General features: G+C 44.8%; 1 protein-coding gene across 1 annotated transcript; it reads right to left on the bottom strand.

Moving 5' to 3' along the window:
- Window positions 1-8,765: 8,765 nt before the first annotated feature.
- LOC127467236 (C-type lectin domain family 4 member E-like) lies at window positions 8,766-12,484 on the bottom strand. Its single transcript, XM_051778954.1, has 6 exons — window positions 12,334-12,484; window positions 11,315-11,410; window positions 10,771-10,863; window positions 9,585-9,736; window positions 9,201-9,331; window positions 8,766-8,925 (listed from the first exon to the last, which is right to left on the bottom strand). Exons 1-6 carry the CDS (start codon window positions 12,368-12,370, stop codon window positions 8,766-8,768), a joined length of 669 nt encoding a protein of 222 aa, XP_051634914.1. The 5' UTR covers window positions 12,371-12,484.
- Window positions 12,485-18,975: the final 6,491 nt, after the last annotated feature.

Genomic DNA, 18,975 nt, shown 5'->3' with positions numbered 1-18,975 from the left:
GGCCACTGTATTCCCCACATAAAACTCTTCTGGAATACAGGAATGGCTCTTTTCTTTGAGGAAGTACAGTTCCTTTTGCACAGTAGTTCATGCAACAAATACTTCTGCTGGGTATTAATTAGGGATACGGCCTTACCAATTGGCTAGTAATAAGACCAGGACAAATTGAATATGGTCCAGCTCATGGTAAGGGTTCAAAAATGTACCTGAAACCTACAGAGCTGGGTTGCATGGCTACTGCCATTTCTTACATTGGAAAATACAAAGCCAGGCACAGAATCAACCAGAAGCTGCTACTGCTTCTGCAGCATGAAAAGAAAGTATGTGTGGGATGTACTAAACTGGGATCCAGCTCCTAACTCCAAGGATTAGACCAGTCCAAAAGCAATCTCATGACCAGTTTGGGATTAATTAGTGTGTTTGAATGTCCCATGGTTTGAAATAAACATACATATGCAACTGTGAAACAGAGGAAAATATCCCATAAAAACTAAAGCGTAACCAAGGGATTAATCTTAAACTACCTTGTAAAGAAGAATTTTCCACACACGCAACAAATTGCTTTTTGAAACAGAGCTTCCTGAAATTCCCACAGCACCTAAAACAACTAAGAGAGTTGTGAGCTGCACAACAGCTTAAACTGCTCAGGGAAGAAACAGGGTGGAAATACAGAAGAATCTCATTTGTACTGTAGAAGAGAGGAAGAAACTTAGAGATTTCTGGCAATGGAGATGTATATTTTCAGCTGTGCTTAAAGGTGTCCCAGAATGCTCACATAGGAGAGAGGGTCAAGGTTGTGTCAAAGAGCAGCAGCTTCAGAGGGGAGGAACGTGGCTGTCACTGTGCTGTGGAAGGGTATATGGGTAAGTCAGGTACCTACCAAACCTCTGCCCTTGAATCCTTTTAAGCTACTTTCATCTGATTCATGTCTGTGCCAAGGTGAAGAGGAATGTTCCATATGGAAGTATTCTGTTGCCTTTCCCTGCTGAGACAAGAATGTCTTGTTGACTATGGTAGCTACAGAACATACAGAGTTTGGAATGGAGCTACCCAAGCCTGTCCAAGTTGCAGCACCTTTTGGTGACTGTCACTCTGATGACCTCAGCTATTCTGCAGAGTTGAAGTAGCCTCCCTCATTGGTAAAGAAGTTCAAAGTTGAAAAAAAACCAACCATGATAGTCTCTAGTCTGTGGTGTGGCCTCATATATAATATATATCATAATGACAAAGGGGAGCACATTAGGCCAAATATCAGTCAAAATTAAAGAAGCCGTGCACGCTTGCAGGCTCCATTCTTCAGGCTAGGTAAGTGGTCCCAAAACCTAACTATAGCAGGGCAGTCATGAAGTATTTCTGTATTTATGACTTGCCTGTATTTTCCTGTTTTGGTTTTCATTTTGTTTTGTTTTTTTTTTTTTATGGTCATGTAAATAGAAAATGTCAAAATATGTAAAGTCTCGGGAACGTCTTTGCATAAAGGTTCACGTTTCTCAGTGAAGAAATTATATTGATAAGACTTTCATTTAGGAACTAATCTCTTTCCAGGTTCCCAGTATAAGCATGTCTGAGACCCCTTTAAAGTGGCTTGATATTAAAAACTGAATTTCATCAATTCCTTGCATCAACAACAGAATGGGGTCACCAAAGAGGACTGGACCCTGTGCCAAAATCCCAGGATCCCCCCATGATTCAGTAAAACACAGTTACATCTAGATTATTTATTGTTTCTGAGGCTATGCAAAAGGTTTTAGCTATGGTGATTCTCCTCTTTCTTCACCCTTAAAACTTCTTTTTAAAATGGTTACCTTTTTTCACCTGGATGCTGAATTAGGGGAAACTGACATCTCTGCCTGGTAGTCAACCATCTGTCAGTACCTGGCCCCCTGGGCTGAGCTGGCCACAAGAACGTCATCCTGACAGAACCAGCTGCTGACGTACACCACATGGACAACCCAGAGAGTCTGCTTTCCATCTGGAACAAGATGATGAATGCAATAGCCAGGCCAGCAGCTATTCCAGCAACTTTTCCAAGGCCAGAAAACATGGTGGCGGATGTCCAGATATCTCATGACAAGTATAATAACTAGGACATTTTGTCATTATCTGTGATGAATATTCATAAGGGAAATACACAAGGCAGTAACATTCTCATAAGACCATGCAGATCCTCAAAACAGCAGATTAATTCCACCATATTCAAGAAGGTTACTTGAGAGAGAAAGAATCTTTTGTGAATTTCAAACACTTGTACACAAAAATAACATATTCTGCTGCTAATTTGACACCATCCAAGGATAAAACACAATGAAGGGAAACAGGCCGACCACCAAATGACATGTGTACTGTGTCTTATTACTGGGAATCAATTTATGCTAATTGCAACAGAAAGAAGGGAAACACAGCTAGTTGTTTTAGGCAGGACAAATGAGATTTTGAAACTTAAATTAAGGCATGTAACAGACACACAGGCATTCTGTTATGTAATAAGACCCTGATGTTAGCACGCATAGCCATTACATCAGTGGGGAAATGGGGGCAATGGTAGGGGAACAGTTTATTGTAAGCAGCATTTTGCTATCTGTCATTTGAGAAATATGTTGTTTAAAGACAATTCTCTAGGCCATGTGGAACTGAAGTTTGTTATGGATGGTAAGGAGGCTCCTAAAGGCCAAGCCTCAGTATTATTTTCAGTCAGCCTTCATTCAAGTATTGCACTTTTCTAATTAGGATTGGCAGGTACTTCAGCTCTACTTGACTGCAGCACTAGAGGTGTTTTCTACCACTTGAATTGATAAATTCATCAGCTGCCCAGGCCACCACTCTGTCAATAATCCACAGCTCTAGCAGCTTAACTCATGTGGTGTAGCTGCTGTTGGTCAAGTAGGACTGACTCAAGAGAGGCTGGCTCGAATGTAAACATTGGCACATGTTGCCCAGAGTGGTAATAGATGCCTCATCCCTTGAAACATTCAAGATCAGGTCAGTCTCTGAGAAACCTGATCTGTTTGAAGATGTCCCTGCTGATTGCAAGGAGGTTGGACTAGATGACCTTTAAAGTCCCTTTCAACCCAAGCAGTTTCATGATTCCACGACAAATAGGTGCTGTGTCTCTATGCAGCACTCACTCCTCCCAGCGTATCTTTATGTAAGAAGGGTTTTTTCAGACTAATCGATCATTACACCTGGCCACATGTGGCTCTGAATCTAACAACATAGTTGCAATCTGTCAGTGATTCAGATTACATATCAGATCCTTCTGGATTGATTTACACGGCTCCTTCTCTCGAGGTAACCAGCCCTCTGCACAGATACCCACTGTGTGCCAGACAGCACTGTCCATCAGAGGCCACACTGGTAGAACCCAACACATAAAACTCTTCCAGCTTCCATCACACCTGCTGAAATCAGTTGAGTGTAGCACCATTTCAGAGATGTGAATGGCTCTGTATTCTCCCTGGGCTACTCTGGAGCAATAAGGAACCAGTGAAGAATCTGTTGGGCCTATTGAATCAGCACTGAAGGAAAAGAACCAAAGATAGTAAAATCCTATGAAAAGCTACTGAAACATGACTTTCAAAGCTGATTACAGTAGTCAGCAATACTGAGGAACTCATGGAAGATATTAAGGAGTATGTTGTTTGGTTGTCTCTTCTGGAAAAAAAAAAAAGATTTTTTTACAAACAGCATAAAAACAGCAAAATTGGAATGGAAATTATGACAATTACAGTGAAGGGGTAACGGTGACCATCAGGAGCAAGTTCTACCCAAAGCTGAAGTGAACCATAGAATAATATTTAATACTAAAGAGCTGCCTTACTAAAAACATTGACAAGAATCTGCCTACCCCAAAAAAATAAAATAAATCCTAGTTCATGTTTTGCTTTCTGGTACAGGAGACATTGTCATGGCACAGTGGAGGCTGGCTGCTCCCCGAGGGTCAGGCGGCCAGGAACCAGCTGGAGTAACACAGCCAGCAGGACAGGGACCTTGCCAGCTGGGGGCCATCCCACAACACCTGAGTAAAGCAAGCAGGGCAGACCTGGCACAACATCCATGGTCAACCAAGAGTCCAGATTGCTAGATAAGTCTTCAGAGATGAGACAGGTCTGAGATCAAGCAAGGAAATCAATCCTCAGGTCAGGGTCAGGTCCAGTGATGGGGACCAAGGTCAGACATAGTCCAGTGGTTACCAGGAAGGCTCATCGTGATGATGCACATCTGAAATCAGGTGAAGAAGTCAGACCATGGATCAGGGTCTGGATCAACAGAGTCTGTGGCAAGACCCAGGCATGGCTGTGACAAAGTTGGAGACAGGCATGTCCTCAAAATAACTCAGGCAGGAACTGATGGCCCAGGGCTGAACTGAAATGTGGCTCCTGGGGTTGTGTACAAGAGGAGTAGGTGGAATGCCAGGTGGGGCTGCTCAATGCCATTAAAGCTTTTTGTTCCACTCAGGACTCTGACACAAAATTTTGCAACTAAACATTTTAGTCCCCTGCCTTCAAGGTGAAAATCTGCTGCTTCTTTTGGAGTACTTCAGGAAAATTAATCTCTTTTTCTACTTTATTTATACCTGCTGTTTATCATGATTTTTTTATCATCACCATTTTTACCCCATGTATTTTCTCCAGAGCCAGAACTTAGATTACAGAGTTTCCAGAGAGAATTGGATAGGGTGTTTGGATCATTTTCATCAGCACAAACCACACAGTTATTTGGCTATATAAGGATGCAAACTGTCCTGGCAATAGCATCTTCCTCGCCAGGTCTGAAAATAAGAAATCACCACTGTCAACAGAAAATTCTACAGACAGATTTTAATTTCCACACCTTTCTCCACTCCTATAGCTGTGAGTATCTGCAAGGTCTGTAGTTGTGGCAAAATAATTTGGCCTTTTTGCTCTTGGCAGTGAGTAGTGGTGAGGAGTGAAAGGCATATAATACACACATTCAACTTAGATTGTGTTCAATATGTTTGATACTCCAGCAGAGGGGGTGGAAGCACATAATGAGCAGCGTTCACTTGTGACAAACACCTCAAAGTATGAGTTAATGTAAAGAGAATTAATTGTATTTTTCTGACTGTGTTGCTTCATCCCATGATCTTACCCAGACAGATTACCAAAACCGTTTGTGGTTTACCTTCCCTAGTGGTTGGATACATAGTGGGTACCCATTCATGCATCATTTGGAGGCAGTGACAGAGATGGTAGATGTGCTGTGTCTCCAAGCCGATGGCCTTTGGAGTGCCACTTGTGATCTGGGTCACAATTAGCAGCAATCTGAACGGGATTTTCCTCCTCACAACCACTGAAGCCACCTGCAATCTCTGGTCTGTTTGTGTGGATGGGACTTCATTGGGCATTCCAAGAAATAAGGCCCACAATGAACTTGCACTAGAACTTAAAAAGAGGGGGATTCAAGATTACTTTGAAAATGGAGCACAACTAAAGGACTAGAAAGTATTTACTGCCCTGGAGGCACACCTGCAGGTAATCTGCAGACAAATTAGGCTTGCAAAAGATTTACAAACTGATTATTTTAATCCAGGGCAGCTTCTTTCCTTTTCCTCACTTTCTGCAACCACTGGTCTCCAACAGGGTGTGGGTGCCAGCTCATAGGATTTCACAAACCAACGTGAGTCAGTCCTGATCTGTCCATGAGACAGCACACTTCTACAGGAGACCCAGGGCTGCAGGGAAAAGTTTTGAAGTGATCCTCAAAAAATGTACTTCTTTTGAATCATTGGTGATCTCAGCACAGTGCAAAGGTCACTGGTCTGTGGAATGTACCAGTTTAGAATGCAATGGTAAACCACAGCTTTTGGGTATTACCAAATATGACTTGTGATCACAGAAAATTTTTTATTTTTTAATAATAAATTTAAGCCAGTCTTTCAGTTTTGTTGGTGCAATACTTTATTCAGTAACACCCAGGATTAAATGACAGTATGAACATTGAGTGTTCAGAGTCATCAAGCAGGGAGCTAGTATTTTGTGATGAGAGATCGAGTCCTGTGTATTAAAATATATTTAAATATGCATACTTATAAGCATGCAGAGGTGGGTTGACATTTGTATCAATCTTGTTTTGAACAACTGTAACAACTGTAAAAAAACGTAGGGATCAAGCCTGTAAGCACATCCATACCCTTCAGAAAGAAGAGCACTTACATAAATACTTTATTTTTTGTTTTGTGTGAATACTAAAAAGATGGGCTTGTTAAATAGTCTGATGGTGTTAAAGGGCTACTCTGGTTCTTCAGTAGACATTTAGAATTTGTGGAGTAGCTACACTTATTTAAAAAATAAAGAAAAATACCCCACAAAAAGATCAGCAACTGAATTCAGTAAAAGATTTTGTTAAGAATTCAGGCAGAGTAATTCTAAACTCCCATACATGTATTTGGCACTGTCTCTATTCTTATGATTCATAGCTCCAAGAGGCCTTTGGATGGGGAAGCTTCATTGACATATTTTCTGAATACCAAAATATGCTGAGCTCCCAGGTGACGATGGCTCAAAAATGAATCTGCAGGCAGAAACGTTTTCTTCTCTAGTGAGGAGGAATTTGACTCCTTTCTCTAAGGCCTGAGGATATCCAGTCAAGCAGAACCCTTCCCAGCATCTTGTTGTTTCGTTTCCCAGCTGGTCAGATGATCCAATGAAGCAATATATCTCCTAAGCAGGCTTTGGCTCATGAAAATGTGATTGTCTATCATAAAGCCAGTGCCCTGCAATACTTTTAAATGGTGTCTGAATAGTATGGTATCATAATTAATCTGAGAAGCGGCCGTGCGTTGAAGATATGATACAAGTTTGTTCTTAGCTCCCTCCCAAGTCTGCCTGTTTGTGTTGGGGTCCCACTGCTTCCTCTCCCAACAGGAGTCATTTTAACCACATACTGGTTCAGTATGCAGGATTGTCCTTCTGAAGCTTTTTGAAAGTGCTGTACCTGACAGTATATCTTCACCTCTGCCTCCTGCTATGACATCTGCTACCTCCTGAATTAAGACAGACTTGAGAGGTAAAGACTGATTCTCATATGTTGAAGAAAGGTACCTCTTTCAGACAAATCTGTATCAAAGAGGGGTTCAGGAACCTCCCTTCAGCGATTCTGCAGGCATCTCCCAAAATCCCTCTTTTGTCATGACATGTCAAGAAAAATTTAGTGTTCCAAATTTGGGCGTGGAGACTGTGTCTAGCAAGTAACATTTTCTTGCAAACCAATCTCCTTGTGTAGGTTTTGCTCTGTTCCATACCACCTTCCAAGAGCCAGAACTGCAGCTGTCCCTAAAAGCTCTTGCAAAACATTGGTCACTCTGTGTGTCTTATCTGCCCCTTTTTCTTTCTTGAAACTGTGCTGTTGTGATTTCCAGAACTGATTTGGGGAAATAAAAAAGAGAAGTCACACAAAACACAAGTTCATTGCAATGTTTTTGTTTGCTGTGATGTTGGACAAGACAAAAAAGTTTTCTTCATTGTGAAAGTATCACAGGATCTTTAGAAAGTAGGAGGCCAAGATCTTGCAATAGCCTAGCTTTTGGTCCAATGGCTAAACCAGAAACCTGACAAATACACTACTTCAGGTAGAAATTACACAAATTTGTACTCAGATGTTTGATGGGGGAAAAAAATCACCCCAACTTGATTTTTCAGGATGCATTTTTAGTCCCAAGGTGGAAACTACCAGCTCTTCAAAGAGCATGGATATCATTGACAAAAAGGGAGGAACATACTGACAGAGATTTGGAAAATTTGAGGGAAGCAGAGCACTTGCTCAAGACTTCTCTGTGTCTGATTTGCAGCGATGCCTCTGATAGAGGTCTTCTACCCTTTTTCGCATTAGAAATCCTTCCTTGGGGGACTCTGTCTTTTATACTTCTTGTTATATTTAATTTCTTTCTCTCCCCTTCATTGCCATGCCTCATCCTGCCACACATCTCAGCAGAATCTCCAAAATCCATCTCCTTTCTGTTGCATCCTAGGCAAACAATGGCTGGCACTGAAAATGACCCAGCCTGCTCTGTTGCTCTCACATGTGATTCTCCACAGGCTCTGCAGATGAACACTGGGTCATGCTCCTGGCATGACCAGCACACTCACAGCAATATTCTCGTCTACAGGTGCCAAACATGCTAAAAAGTTAAAACCTCCATGCAAGGAGGCTGGGTTGTGGGAATCTGGGACATGTCACTCAGATGACATCCTCATGCAAAGAGCAGAATTAACATTTATTAATACGGGGTTTTTTCTAATGCATCAACACAGAATATATTGAAGGAAGAAGGAAACATTAAAGATAAGCCACAAATAATTTTTCCCTTCAGAGGAGGGACAAGAACATCCCACTGAATTCTCCTCTTTCAAATTCTGCTCCAGTGATTTGAAGAACCAGTATCCTTTCATGAAACAGAGATGGCCTTTTCCATATTGATATGTTGACTATACAAGGAATCAAGGAAAGTCCTGAAGAATCAGGACCCTCATCTGTGAAGGAGGAGAGTGAAAAAGGGGCACAGTAAGTCCTTGACATCAGCCTGAGCTATTTCATCTAGGATTGATCTCCAGGTTGGAAAGAGATGCAGACACACAGACTGGGAACTGAGGTCCTTCAGATCTAGGACTTTATGACAAGCTTGCTCATTCTACACTGCAAGATAAAGTATTTGTACGAGCTCAGGCCAGGTTTTCATCAGCTTTCATGAGCTGGCCTTTCTCAAGGACACTCCTTTGGATCCTTCATCCAAAGTGGAGCTTCCTTCTTCAGACAAATTTGACTGCCAGTTCACAAATACGATAGCAACTTGTGAAGCAAAGAATGTTATTCCAGTTACTGTAAGTGTTGGAGTCTCTGTTTCCCTTGACATGAATTGCAGCACATCTTTCTGCAAAGAGTAAATTGGGTTCTCCAGGTTTCCAGAACCTGAAAAAAAAAGTTCCTCTGTTAGAAATACACTAGTATGCCTGACAGTGGAAGTGAAGTCACTTCAAACTGTTGTGGAAGAGAAAGGGAAGGTTACTGTGATAAGAATCAGGAGCCATAGTTTTGACTAGAAAACCAGTCAAATTTTCTGACTTACAGGGCAGTTGAAGACAGAAATCCCCATCTGATACATACCTGCCTTAGACAGTGTATTGGTCACTTGGACTGAGGAGAAGTGAATCACAGGACCTTCCCCACTTCACCAGGATACTCACGTGGCTATCTTCTCATATGGAGTCTGATCCACCCACTGCCATTGCCCATTTTGGTAAGAAGTTAAGCCTATGTAGTATTTTGTTTCATAGGCGTTAGTAACTTTTTCTTTTGCCAAATTGAAGAGGAACTCCTGGAAAAAAGTACATTGTCCATGAGGTACAGGATTGAGCAGAGGGAGTAATCAGGAGTCCCTGTGGGGTGGGGCTCATGACAGAGGGGACCCGGTGCTGCAGAGGTGCAGACAGGACATCCCCCCTCCCCTGCAGGGTGCAGACAGAACAATACCCCCTCCCCTGCAGGACAAGGAGGGGCTCTGTGTCCCCTCCAGGGCCCAGCACTGTGTCTATGGCTGCTCTGCCCCTCTCTCAGCCTTGTGCACGTACCTGCTCTTCCCTGCTGTTGATCACCACTAGGTGGGAGCCCATCCCAGTGCAGTTCTGCTCACTCCCAGCCCAGGACATCGTATCAAGGGACAGAAAATAGCAGCTGTTTTGAAACCTTCTCCAGCCCTTTGGGCAGCACATCCAGCCTTCCACTGTGGGGAAAAAAAATCCTACTTTTAGACAAGGTGTGCTGTCCTTCATCTCTGTGAGTTCAGTGTAGGTTCCCAAGTGTTGGTGGGGAGTGGTTTGAACCACACCTTTAGTCTGGACAGAGGTAAATGCTCTCTTCAGCACTCCAACAAGTAAAGCTGTCAACATCCTGACAGACTCCTGTCACAAGCCCCTGCCTGAAGAGCCTTTCCCTTTCTCTAGCTGTTCTGCCATGTCCATGCAACCTCTGTTTGGTGAGAGACGTGGCTTCTGCCTTACCCTTCCTGAGGAAGCAAGATGGGAAGTAGTTGGCTTGCACTCCTATGGGAACTCTTCCATCAGAGAAGTATTGTCCAAGCTCTCAATTTATGCAGATTGGCAGACATGTACAGTAAACTGCTCTGACAGCCTTGCTGCCACCACAGTCAGTTCCTTAAACAGTCAGGTTATCCTAGAGATCTAGCTTATAGGCAGAAAGTCACGTGATGGATTAAAAAGCAACAGATATATTCTCCCAAAGCATGAGGCTACATGAGACTAAATTTCTGACCTGAGTTTCGGAACTTCCACTGCAGGCATTCTAGCACTTGATATTGCCATCACTTCATGTGTGATTACAGCCCAGCTCTCCAGCTACTCTGAACACTTGACAACATCCTCAAATCTCTGTCCCGCTCACTGACTGTGATGCCTGTGTCAACAGGAAGGAGCCAGAAAGGATGGAGCTGAACGAACCTGGACAAAAGGATGAAGGATTTGCAGCTAGATTAGTGAACCAGACTAACAGTTGAGGGGTTGTGTGAGCAGAATGAAGGTATGGAACAACCCACCCTCTTCCACTGGCCCAGAACATGTTTTCATGGCATCCTAAGTAAAATTGTGCAGTACAGCATCTTCTTCCCTCAAATCCACATCTTCCTTCCTTAAAACAATCCAGTTCTGACAATGACATTCCCAACCTCAAAGGCTGAGTTACACTAGAGTAAATGTTGGTGAAGTACTTTGTGCTTCTTAGGAGGGTCTCAACATCACTCACTTTTGTCTGCAGAAATCTTGGGAATGCAGTGCCACTCTGTAGAGTTCTGGAGTAGAGTCTTGTATTGGCCATAGCCTCCATGAAGTAATACAACTGGGAAGAGAGGAACAAGAATGGAAGTGCTACTGTCATCCTTTCCTCCTCATTCATAGGCAACCTGTCCCATCCTCCACCTTCTGGCTTAGAGCTCCCACAGAGACTCTGTTACATGATCAAGCTCTGAAATCTGTATTGAACAAAGAGGTGAGAAACAGCAGGCCATTTCTCCCACTACCAGTCAGCCCCTCCCTCAGATGAGCTTGTCTCACTCTGCTGGCTGAGAGACTCATTTTCACAACTGACAAAACCAGATTAGACATTCTTTGAGAATGGGGCCAGGAAAGGGAAAAGTAAGTTGTGGGATAGGCTTAATAAAGGTGGAAAGGGCTGTTTTGGTAAATGGCACTTGTCTGTTGGCAGAGAGATTGAGATATTGTTTTCCATTTGACAAAGGCCATTAAATGATCCCTTCATCCCAGGGGAAGTAAGAGACCCTGGTACCCACCAAGACAGACGGTCACAAAGGCAGTTTTGATGACAAGGATAGAAATAAGGAAAACCCAGGGGTTCAGCCAGGAGCAGCTTCTCTCTTCTGCTGGGGCTGAAAAACACAAAGCAAGAGTGGGAATCTCCCAGCCCAGAGTCAGGGGCAGCATAACCCAGGTGGCTCTGTAACCCAGCACCCTGCTGGTACCCTCGTTCCAAGGAGTGGGGAGCCTCACAGGTGCTGTAAGCAAGTCCTGCTGCCTGTCAGTAGCCATGGGTCAGACCCACAATGCAGAGTAGCACAGGGGCTGCCCTGAAGCTGCTTTCTTGTTTTGCTGGTTGTCACAAGACCTGCCTGTATTCTGCCCAAACTTCACTCCTTCTTTATGCTGTCAGACATCCTTTCTCCTCAATACATCTTCCTTGTTACCCTCATTACCCCTGTCTTTCACTAAAAGTTCTTTCTGTACCTCTCTCCTCTTCATCTCACTTTCAACCTTCTTTTCCTCTGCTGCTTTTATTTTGGCTCTATACCACAAGCCCCTTTATGCAATAGCATATATTCACCCAAAGGACTGACTCTCCAGATCAGTGTTTGCACAGCCAAACACACAGAAATGATTGTTTCTAAAGGGAAAAAAGGCACTTAGAAGCTCTTGGAACGGCCTTACTTGGTCCTCTGTATTGACACCAGAGAGGAGAGCAGTGACCCGTGCTCAGCTTGATGCAGATTGTTTTACCAGGGTAATGATAGTAGGATAGCACTCTTCAGTCCCATCAGTTACACAAAAAAACACTGAAAGGAATGGCAGACCATAGTCTACCTGGGCTTTCATTCCCCCTGGCTCTAGGAAAAAGGTCATTCTCCCAATCCAGGCACTCCCCAGTTCCTTAATCTGTTGCACTGCCCTTGTCCTAAGCCCCTTCTCCTGGTATGAGGACAGCCACCATACCATGCCCATTATCCATCCCAGCCCCATATTTCCCCCACCTCTTCCTTCTTCTACAGGAGGACAGAAAGGAAGGGTACGTGGTTACCTGCAGTTCCAGGACTGACTCTCCCTTGGCAATTCATTCTCTCCACCACTGTATCACTCTTCTCCAAGAATCCACGTTACCAATGTGGCCAGAAACACAGCCTTCCTACTACATAGGGCAGCTCCCACACTGGTGAGGAGCCTTCACAGCCTCTAATCTGGTGTGCAGGAAAAAGCCATATCCTGGGTGTTCCCCACTGTACATGGAGATTGGGGAATTTTCATCATTTCCCTGCAAGGACATTTCACAAGATGCTCCTTGCAACACAGAAACTCACAGAGGTGGAAGAAAACAGATGAAGAGTACCATCATTTTAGCTCAAACAATCTCCTTTTGCACATACTCAAGGAGTTTCACAGGACATAGCACTGGCCTTCTCTCTTTGGTACTTGCTCTTTCCTGGTGAGGGAGTATGTGTGTGAAAATGGCAACTCTGCTGGTATTTGCCACTGAAGGGCTAAACCCACTCACAACATCCTGCAAAAGGGAGTCCAAAAATGGCAAGAAAGCGTATCTGTGACTCATCCTCAGCAGTGCCCATACGAAGCCCGAGCCCAGTAACCCAGAGCACAACAAAGAAGTTGCCAACATTATTTTTAACTAACTGCTCGGGAAAAGAGGATGGACCTTTGAAATGAGAGGCTGCATATGACCTGTCATTGTGGAGCTGGAGGTTAGAAAAGATCACTAGACAATGCCAGAATCCCCGTGCTTCTGAGAAAGAGGAGAATCAGTCTGAAAACAAAGTTTAGAAGAAACAAAAACATTTTTAACACAGAGGAGACAGAGAAATGGGAAGGAAGTGGTGGTTTGACTTGGTCATGACTACAAATGGTGGTTCTAGCACTGCTCAAGGTGACTTGAATGAAAATCCTGCATGACAGTGTCCCTAAAGATAACCTGGAGGATAAAGAATCACTACTGGGTCTCACTGTACCCTGAATGGACTGAGATGGGTACCCAGCCTTTGCTCTTCCTTGTTCCGTCAGCTGTTTTCTCCCTGTGAAGGGGCCTGCATGGGTGCAGTGAGGAAGGAATGGGGTAGGTAATAGCAATAACAGAGGGATATCAGCTGAAGCATCAAAAGATTAGGGCACAGAATGGGTTACAAGTGAGGACAACCCTAAACTGCATGTAGAAGATATCCTCTGAACATGCTTTTTGTGCACACCAGGCTTCAGGCAGGGGCGGACCCTATATTTCTAAACACCTTTACGTAACCAATGTCCAAAAGCTCTAACCCCTCTAGAAAAACACATCTGCACAACTATTTTTGCAACCTCCAGTCTCCCACCACCACCACAGGAAGCACAGCTGCACATCCCCTTTTCTGGAAGCAGGGTTCCCCTAGTCTCACACACTTCCTGCTGGAGATGCAGGGTTTGTGTGTATGCACACCACTTCCTACAGCCCATTGACCCACAGGCCGGTGGGACAGCACAGGGTCACGTACACACACTGCAGTTGTGAGTCTCTACCTGCTGCAGCCCTGACTGCCACGAGTGCAGGATGGCCACGGCATCCACGGTGAGGGTGCTCTGTTACAGACAGATACTGCAAAGTTATAGAACAGCCCGGTGTCAACTGCCACTTCCTTCCCATTTCTCTGTGTCCTCTGTGTTAAAAATGTTTTTGTTTCTTCTAAACTTTGTTTTCAGACTGATTTTTCTCTTTCTCAGCAGCCTTTTGCTAATTCCCCAATTACTGTTAACCTGGAGGTCCTGTTCTACTTTAATCACGGTGGTTTTGGGGCAAGTGCCCCTTCAATTAGTTTCAAGTATTCAATTCACACAGCTGTTTGCACTTACATTCCTGTTTTATCACCTGCTGCTATGCAGGCCATTTGACCAACATGAAGGTCTGTTCAAACACCCTCACGAGAATTCACTTGGGTGTGTGCAAAAGCTTCAAAGCAGAGGGACAGCAAAGGACTTTTTTTCAGCATCACGAACCAAACTGCTCTTAAATCAAACAGCTGTTCTCAGAGCATTCAGGTGACTAACTTGGAAATGAAGACTCTCAGAATGGTGATAGTAACCAAACTGTGCACTGGCCTGCAAAGAAATTCCTCAGTAGTCCTGGTGCCAGGTAGCTGGGACCAGGGATGGGAGAGATTACCTCCTCAGTGGAAGGCTCTGGAACCAGTGCAACATTTCCAAACTGCCAGCAATTTATTTCTCTTTCCTGTTCCATAAACACGGGCAGCATGCTTGGGGAGAACATGGACCAGTGACCTCAATCTTCCGGTACATCTTTCCTCAGTTGTCTAAGGAAAGATTCTCTGTGGTTTTCTATCTGTTCTGGTCAGGAAGAACTTCATGAGTGACCCTTGATATTTTCACTTCACAAGTCTATATGTCAGATCAGTGTGCTGGAACAACAGGGTGGCACCTGGCAGGACTGAATTGCCAGGAAGCCGTGAGCCTGAAGCACTGAAGGCAGTGCTATTTGATCATAAGGAATGCCCTCCTAAAAGAGGCCTTGGAGAACTCTGAATCTACTTTCACTGACTCTGGAAGTGTAGACAAAAGTCAACAAGCACGGCATGGATATATACACGGTCAATGGGACATGACCTATGGAAAATGTTGCAGTCACTCAAGCTTCTAGGAAAAGACATAGAATGACACCTCCCTTGGAGATACTCAGGATCTGAGAACTGGGAGCCACAAGCAGGAAGATAAAACTTCATTGGCTTTTTTGCCAAACTATACCACACAGTAAATCAGTTGGAACTCCTACTCAGGAGGCAGAAACAGAGCCAATTACCTGCTGGGAGCACTGAAGATGCCTGGGTTTAGAAGTAACCAGCCACCTGAAGCAGGATGGAGAATGCTTCAGAGGGTTCCAAGGACCAACAAACAGCAAGTATGCTCATGTTCAGAAATGAACTTGATGAATCTAGTTCTCTCTTTCTCAGGAGTTGATGGCAATTTCTCCATCCACTTGAATTCCCTAGGAAGTCCTGCTTTCCAGTTTTCTTGAATTCAGAATGATTTGAAGGGAAAGACTTTGCACTAGTCTAACAAAGGCAAGTAGCCCAGAAGGAAATACTAAAAAGAGAAAGGCAGAAAACCCAGAAGAAGTGCTACCACAGTGTGACAATACCGGAAGAGAGAAATAATCCCACAGGGAGAGGGATTCCAATGTGCCTGGTTGCTTTGCGCTCAGAATGAAAACCAGCTCCACAGCCCTGAGCCCCAGCAGTGTGTGTGTGAGGGCAGCTCACAGAGGCAGCTGTCAGGCTTAGCAGCTTGTGCTGCAGTTTCTGAGCTCTGTTTTCAGCTGTAAAGTACAAACAATGCAGGAGGATTCTGGAGCGTCCTTACCATAACTTCCTGACCCAGGTTATGGAGGATCCAATGACGAGGAGATGTGCTCTGCTGGGTCTCATGCTTATCAACGAGGAAGAGCTGTTTGGGATGTAAAGGTTGGGGGCAAGCTTGTTTGTGGTGACTATGAGATGTTGGAATTCAAGATCCTATGAGGAGGAAGGAGGGTAAAATCCAGAATCACAACCAGAGTCTTCAGGAGAGCAAACACTGGACGATTTGAGGATTTGTTTATAAGACTCCCATGGGAAGATTCCCACTTACCTGATTTGCCTCTGTATTGATCCCCACCATGTGTGAACCTGTGTCCTTGCTTTCATTCCAGGGCATCTGTTCAGCCAATATGTGGTAGCAATATTTTTGAAAGCATCCTCAGCCCACTGTGCAGCACATCCAGCCTTGCACTGGCAGTGATAGCATGACACAGAGTGACTGTGTCCAAGACAGAGTGGGAATATGGCCTGGTTTGTGGAGTCATCAAAGGGATGGGGATTGTTCTCTCCTGTTGGAAAGGCAAATGAAGCATCTTCTGGTTAGATCTTCATATGAGAAGAGGCTCAGCATGTTAGAACTGTTCAGACCAGAGAAGAGAAGGTTGGTACTCACCCACTGCCTGACAGTATTGCTTCCACTCAAAATTCCCACTCAGCAGAGTGAAGATGCTCCAGCATTCACACCCATTACAAAAATCCTCTGTGTTCTTGTCAGGTAACTCCTGGTCATCCAGTTTTACTCAGAATGAGGTTTCCCCCATCAGACAGTAGGTGCTGTAGATCTAGGAATTTGGAGACAATTCCCATGGAATTTTTTTCCAGTTCTGTTGTACTTCTGCCTTCTGGTGGATTACAATATAACCTTCATCATTCACATTAGTCAGTTCCCCAGGCCTCCAGGACTGGAAAGTAGAGAAACGAACTAAAACCAGAGAAGAGAAAATCCTTGGAAGGCAGATGCATGCAATTACACCATGGAGAAGAAAGCCAACATGGAAATAAACTTGGGGAGAAGTGACTAAAATGCTGCTTAGTGAGAATTAGCTTGGTCTGATAGAACTCCCTAAACAGAAGAGGAAAGTCCTTGTCCAGCAGCGGGTCTCCAGGGCAGGTATATTAACTCCTGGACTACATGTATGACTTAGGGCTAAAGAGGTAACTTGTGCTGTCTTGCTCACAGCCAGAGCACTGGGCTTGGGCAGAGCCAGAGGGGAATGGCAGGAGTCTGAGACAAAGTAGGAAAAACGATGTAAAGAAGTATGTTCAGTAAGACCTGTGTGGAAAGATGAAGTTTCACTGGGAAAAAGCCAATGGGAGAGAAGCATCTCAGCCCCAAAGAGGCTCTGAAGAGCACCGTGGCCATGTTCCCACCACAGGACACCAAAGAACATTAACTCAAAAGGCAGCAGGGAAGGATTTTGTTCTCCACAAGATACACATCTGCACAGTGAAGCTGGAGAGCACCAGGACATCAGGAAGGGAAAGGGAGGCTCTCTGCAGAACTGTACTTCATCAGGTCCCTGATACCACCACAAGTCTCTGCTGACCACTGCTTTCTCACAGCTGTCTGTGACACTTCACATCTGCTTGTATTACTGACTGTATCCTGTAGAATGAAGTCAAATCCTGCAAGTATCAACCCTATAGAGTGGAAATACTCCTGTCAATCACTGGGAGTGGCTAGATTTAAAAAAGAATTCCAGTCTCTTCCCCATTTCTCAGAAAAACAACATCATCAGGCATTTATGTACCCCAGGAAACACATCAGTGAAAATGGAGCAGGAGCCCAGGTGTCCAAGCCAGCTCCCAGGCAGACCACGGAGTCTGAGAGGTACCTTCTAGGAAGTCCAGAAACCTTGGCCAGCTACCACAGCAATCTTTTTCTCCTTGTGCCTGTCATGAGACCAAGTACAGGAAAGGCCAGGACATGCAGGAGCCAGCTCTGGATAAACCGAATGACTAAGCCTTACTGCAGGAGAGGTCCATATTGTATATATGTAAACATACATTCTTCCTGCTGGCAGGCTTTTGTCCTGCTGGCAGCCAGGGAGGGGAACAGGATCAGGCTGCTCTTTGAGTTGGTGTCAGTGCTATCTGCCTACGTTGACCTGTGTGATTGCTTATATGTGTACATCCTTTTTCTCCCATATGTGTCTCTCTGTGTACACATTGTAGAGACACGCTCAGTCTCACTACTGTCTGGAGATGCAGATGTGGAGCTACCACACACTGCTGTTCACAAAACTACTATTGATTGGCTTGGGAAGCCAAATCTCCTGGTCCCCTTGTCTCCAGTGTGAGTTCTCCTCTCTCTTTGGGACACAGAGAGAGCATTCACTGTCATAGTAAGGACAGAGTCACACAACCAGGTTGCACATCCACTTGCACTCCATGTGAGGAGCTCACACTGTTTGGTCAGGAAAGCTTGGGCAGATGATGTTTCTGGGGAAAGACAAAAGTGAGGACACAGGAAAGGGGTGGAGAAAAAGTGAGATCCATGGAGGCATATGGTCTGCAGCAGGACATGAAGGCAATTCAATAGGCAATGGACCTCTGGAAGGGACTTCATGTGCAACAGCAGCCCTGCCCTGCCCCTTGCAGCCTCTTCTGCAGCATGACCTGGCCTGGGCAGGCATGCTCTTACAGGGACCACGGAGGATTTGGCCTCGCAGGAATGCTGCTGCATCAGGTGAGCCTGGGATCAGCTCTGACTTAGGAAGAGGACTGCTTCCTCCAGGTGGCACTCAAGGCCCAGAGTGGATTGCTTCTCCCATGGGAGCAAGTCCAGAGGGAGAGCCATGGAGATGAAGGCAAAGGGAATGGAGACAGAGGGCTGGAGCACCTCTCCTCTAAAGACAGGCTGCAGCATTTGTACAGCCTGGGAAAGAGAAGATTCCAAGGTGACCTTAGAGCAACCTTTCAGTACCTAAAGGAGGCTTACAGGAAGGCTGGAGAGGGACCTGTCACAAGGCCATGTAGTGATGGCAGGAGGGTTCATGGCTGTAAACTGAACGAGGGTAGGTTAGATTAGATTTCAGGAAGAAATTCTCTACTGTGACATTGGTGAAGCACTGGCCCAGGTTTCCCAGAGGAGCTGTGGACGCCCAATCCCTGCAAGTTTTCAAGGCCAGGCTGGATGGGGCTTTGAGCAACCTGCTCTAGTGGAAGGTGTCCATGCTCAAGACCCAGGGCTTGTAACCCAATGATCTTTAAGGGTCCCTTCCAACACAAACCATGCCATGATTCAAGGATTATACCTCAGCAGATTAGAGATGGAAAGAGAGAAAGACAGATCTACACACACTGCACAGAGACTT

Source organism: Manacus candei, unplaced genomic scaffold, assembly GCF_025592945.1.
Source record: "Manacus candei isolate 608988 ecotype Guabito, Panama unplaced genomic scaffold, ASM2559294v1 h1tg000014l, whole genome shotgun sequence".
Taxonomy (NCBI): Eukaryota; Metazoa; Chordata; class Aves; order Passeriformes; family Pipridae; genus Manacus; species Manacus candei.
Note: the sequence above shows the minus strand (reverse complement) of the source record. Positions and strands in the feature narration are given on the sequence as shown.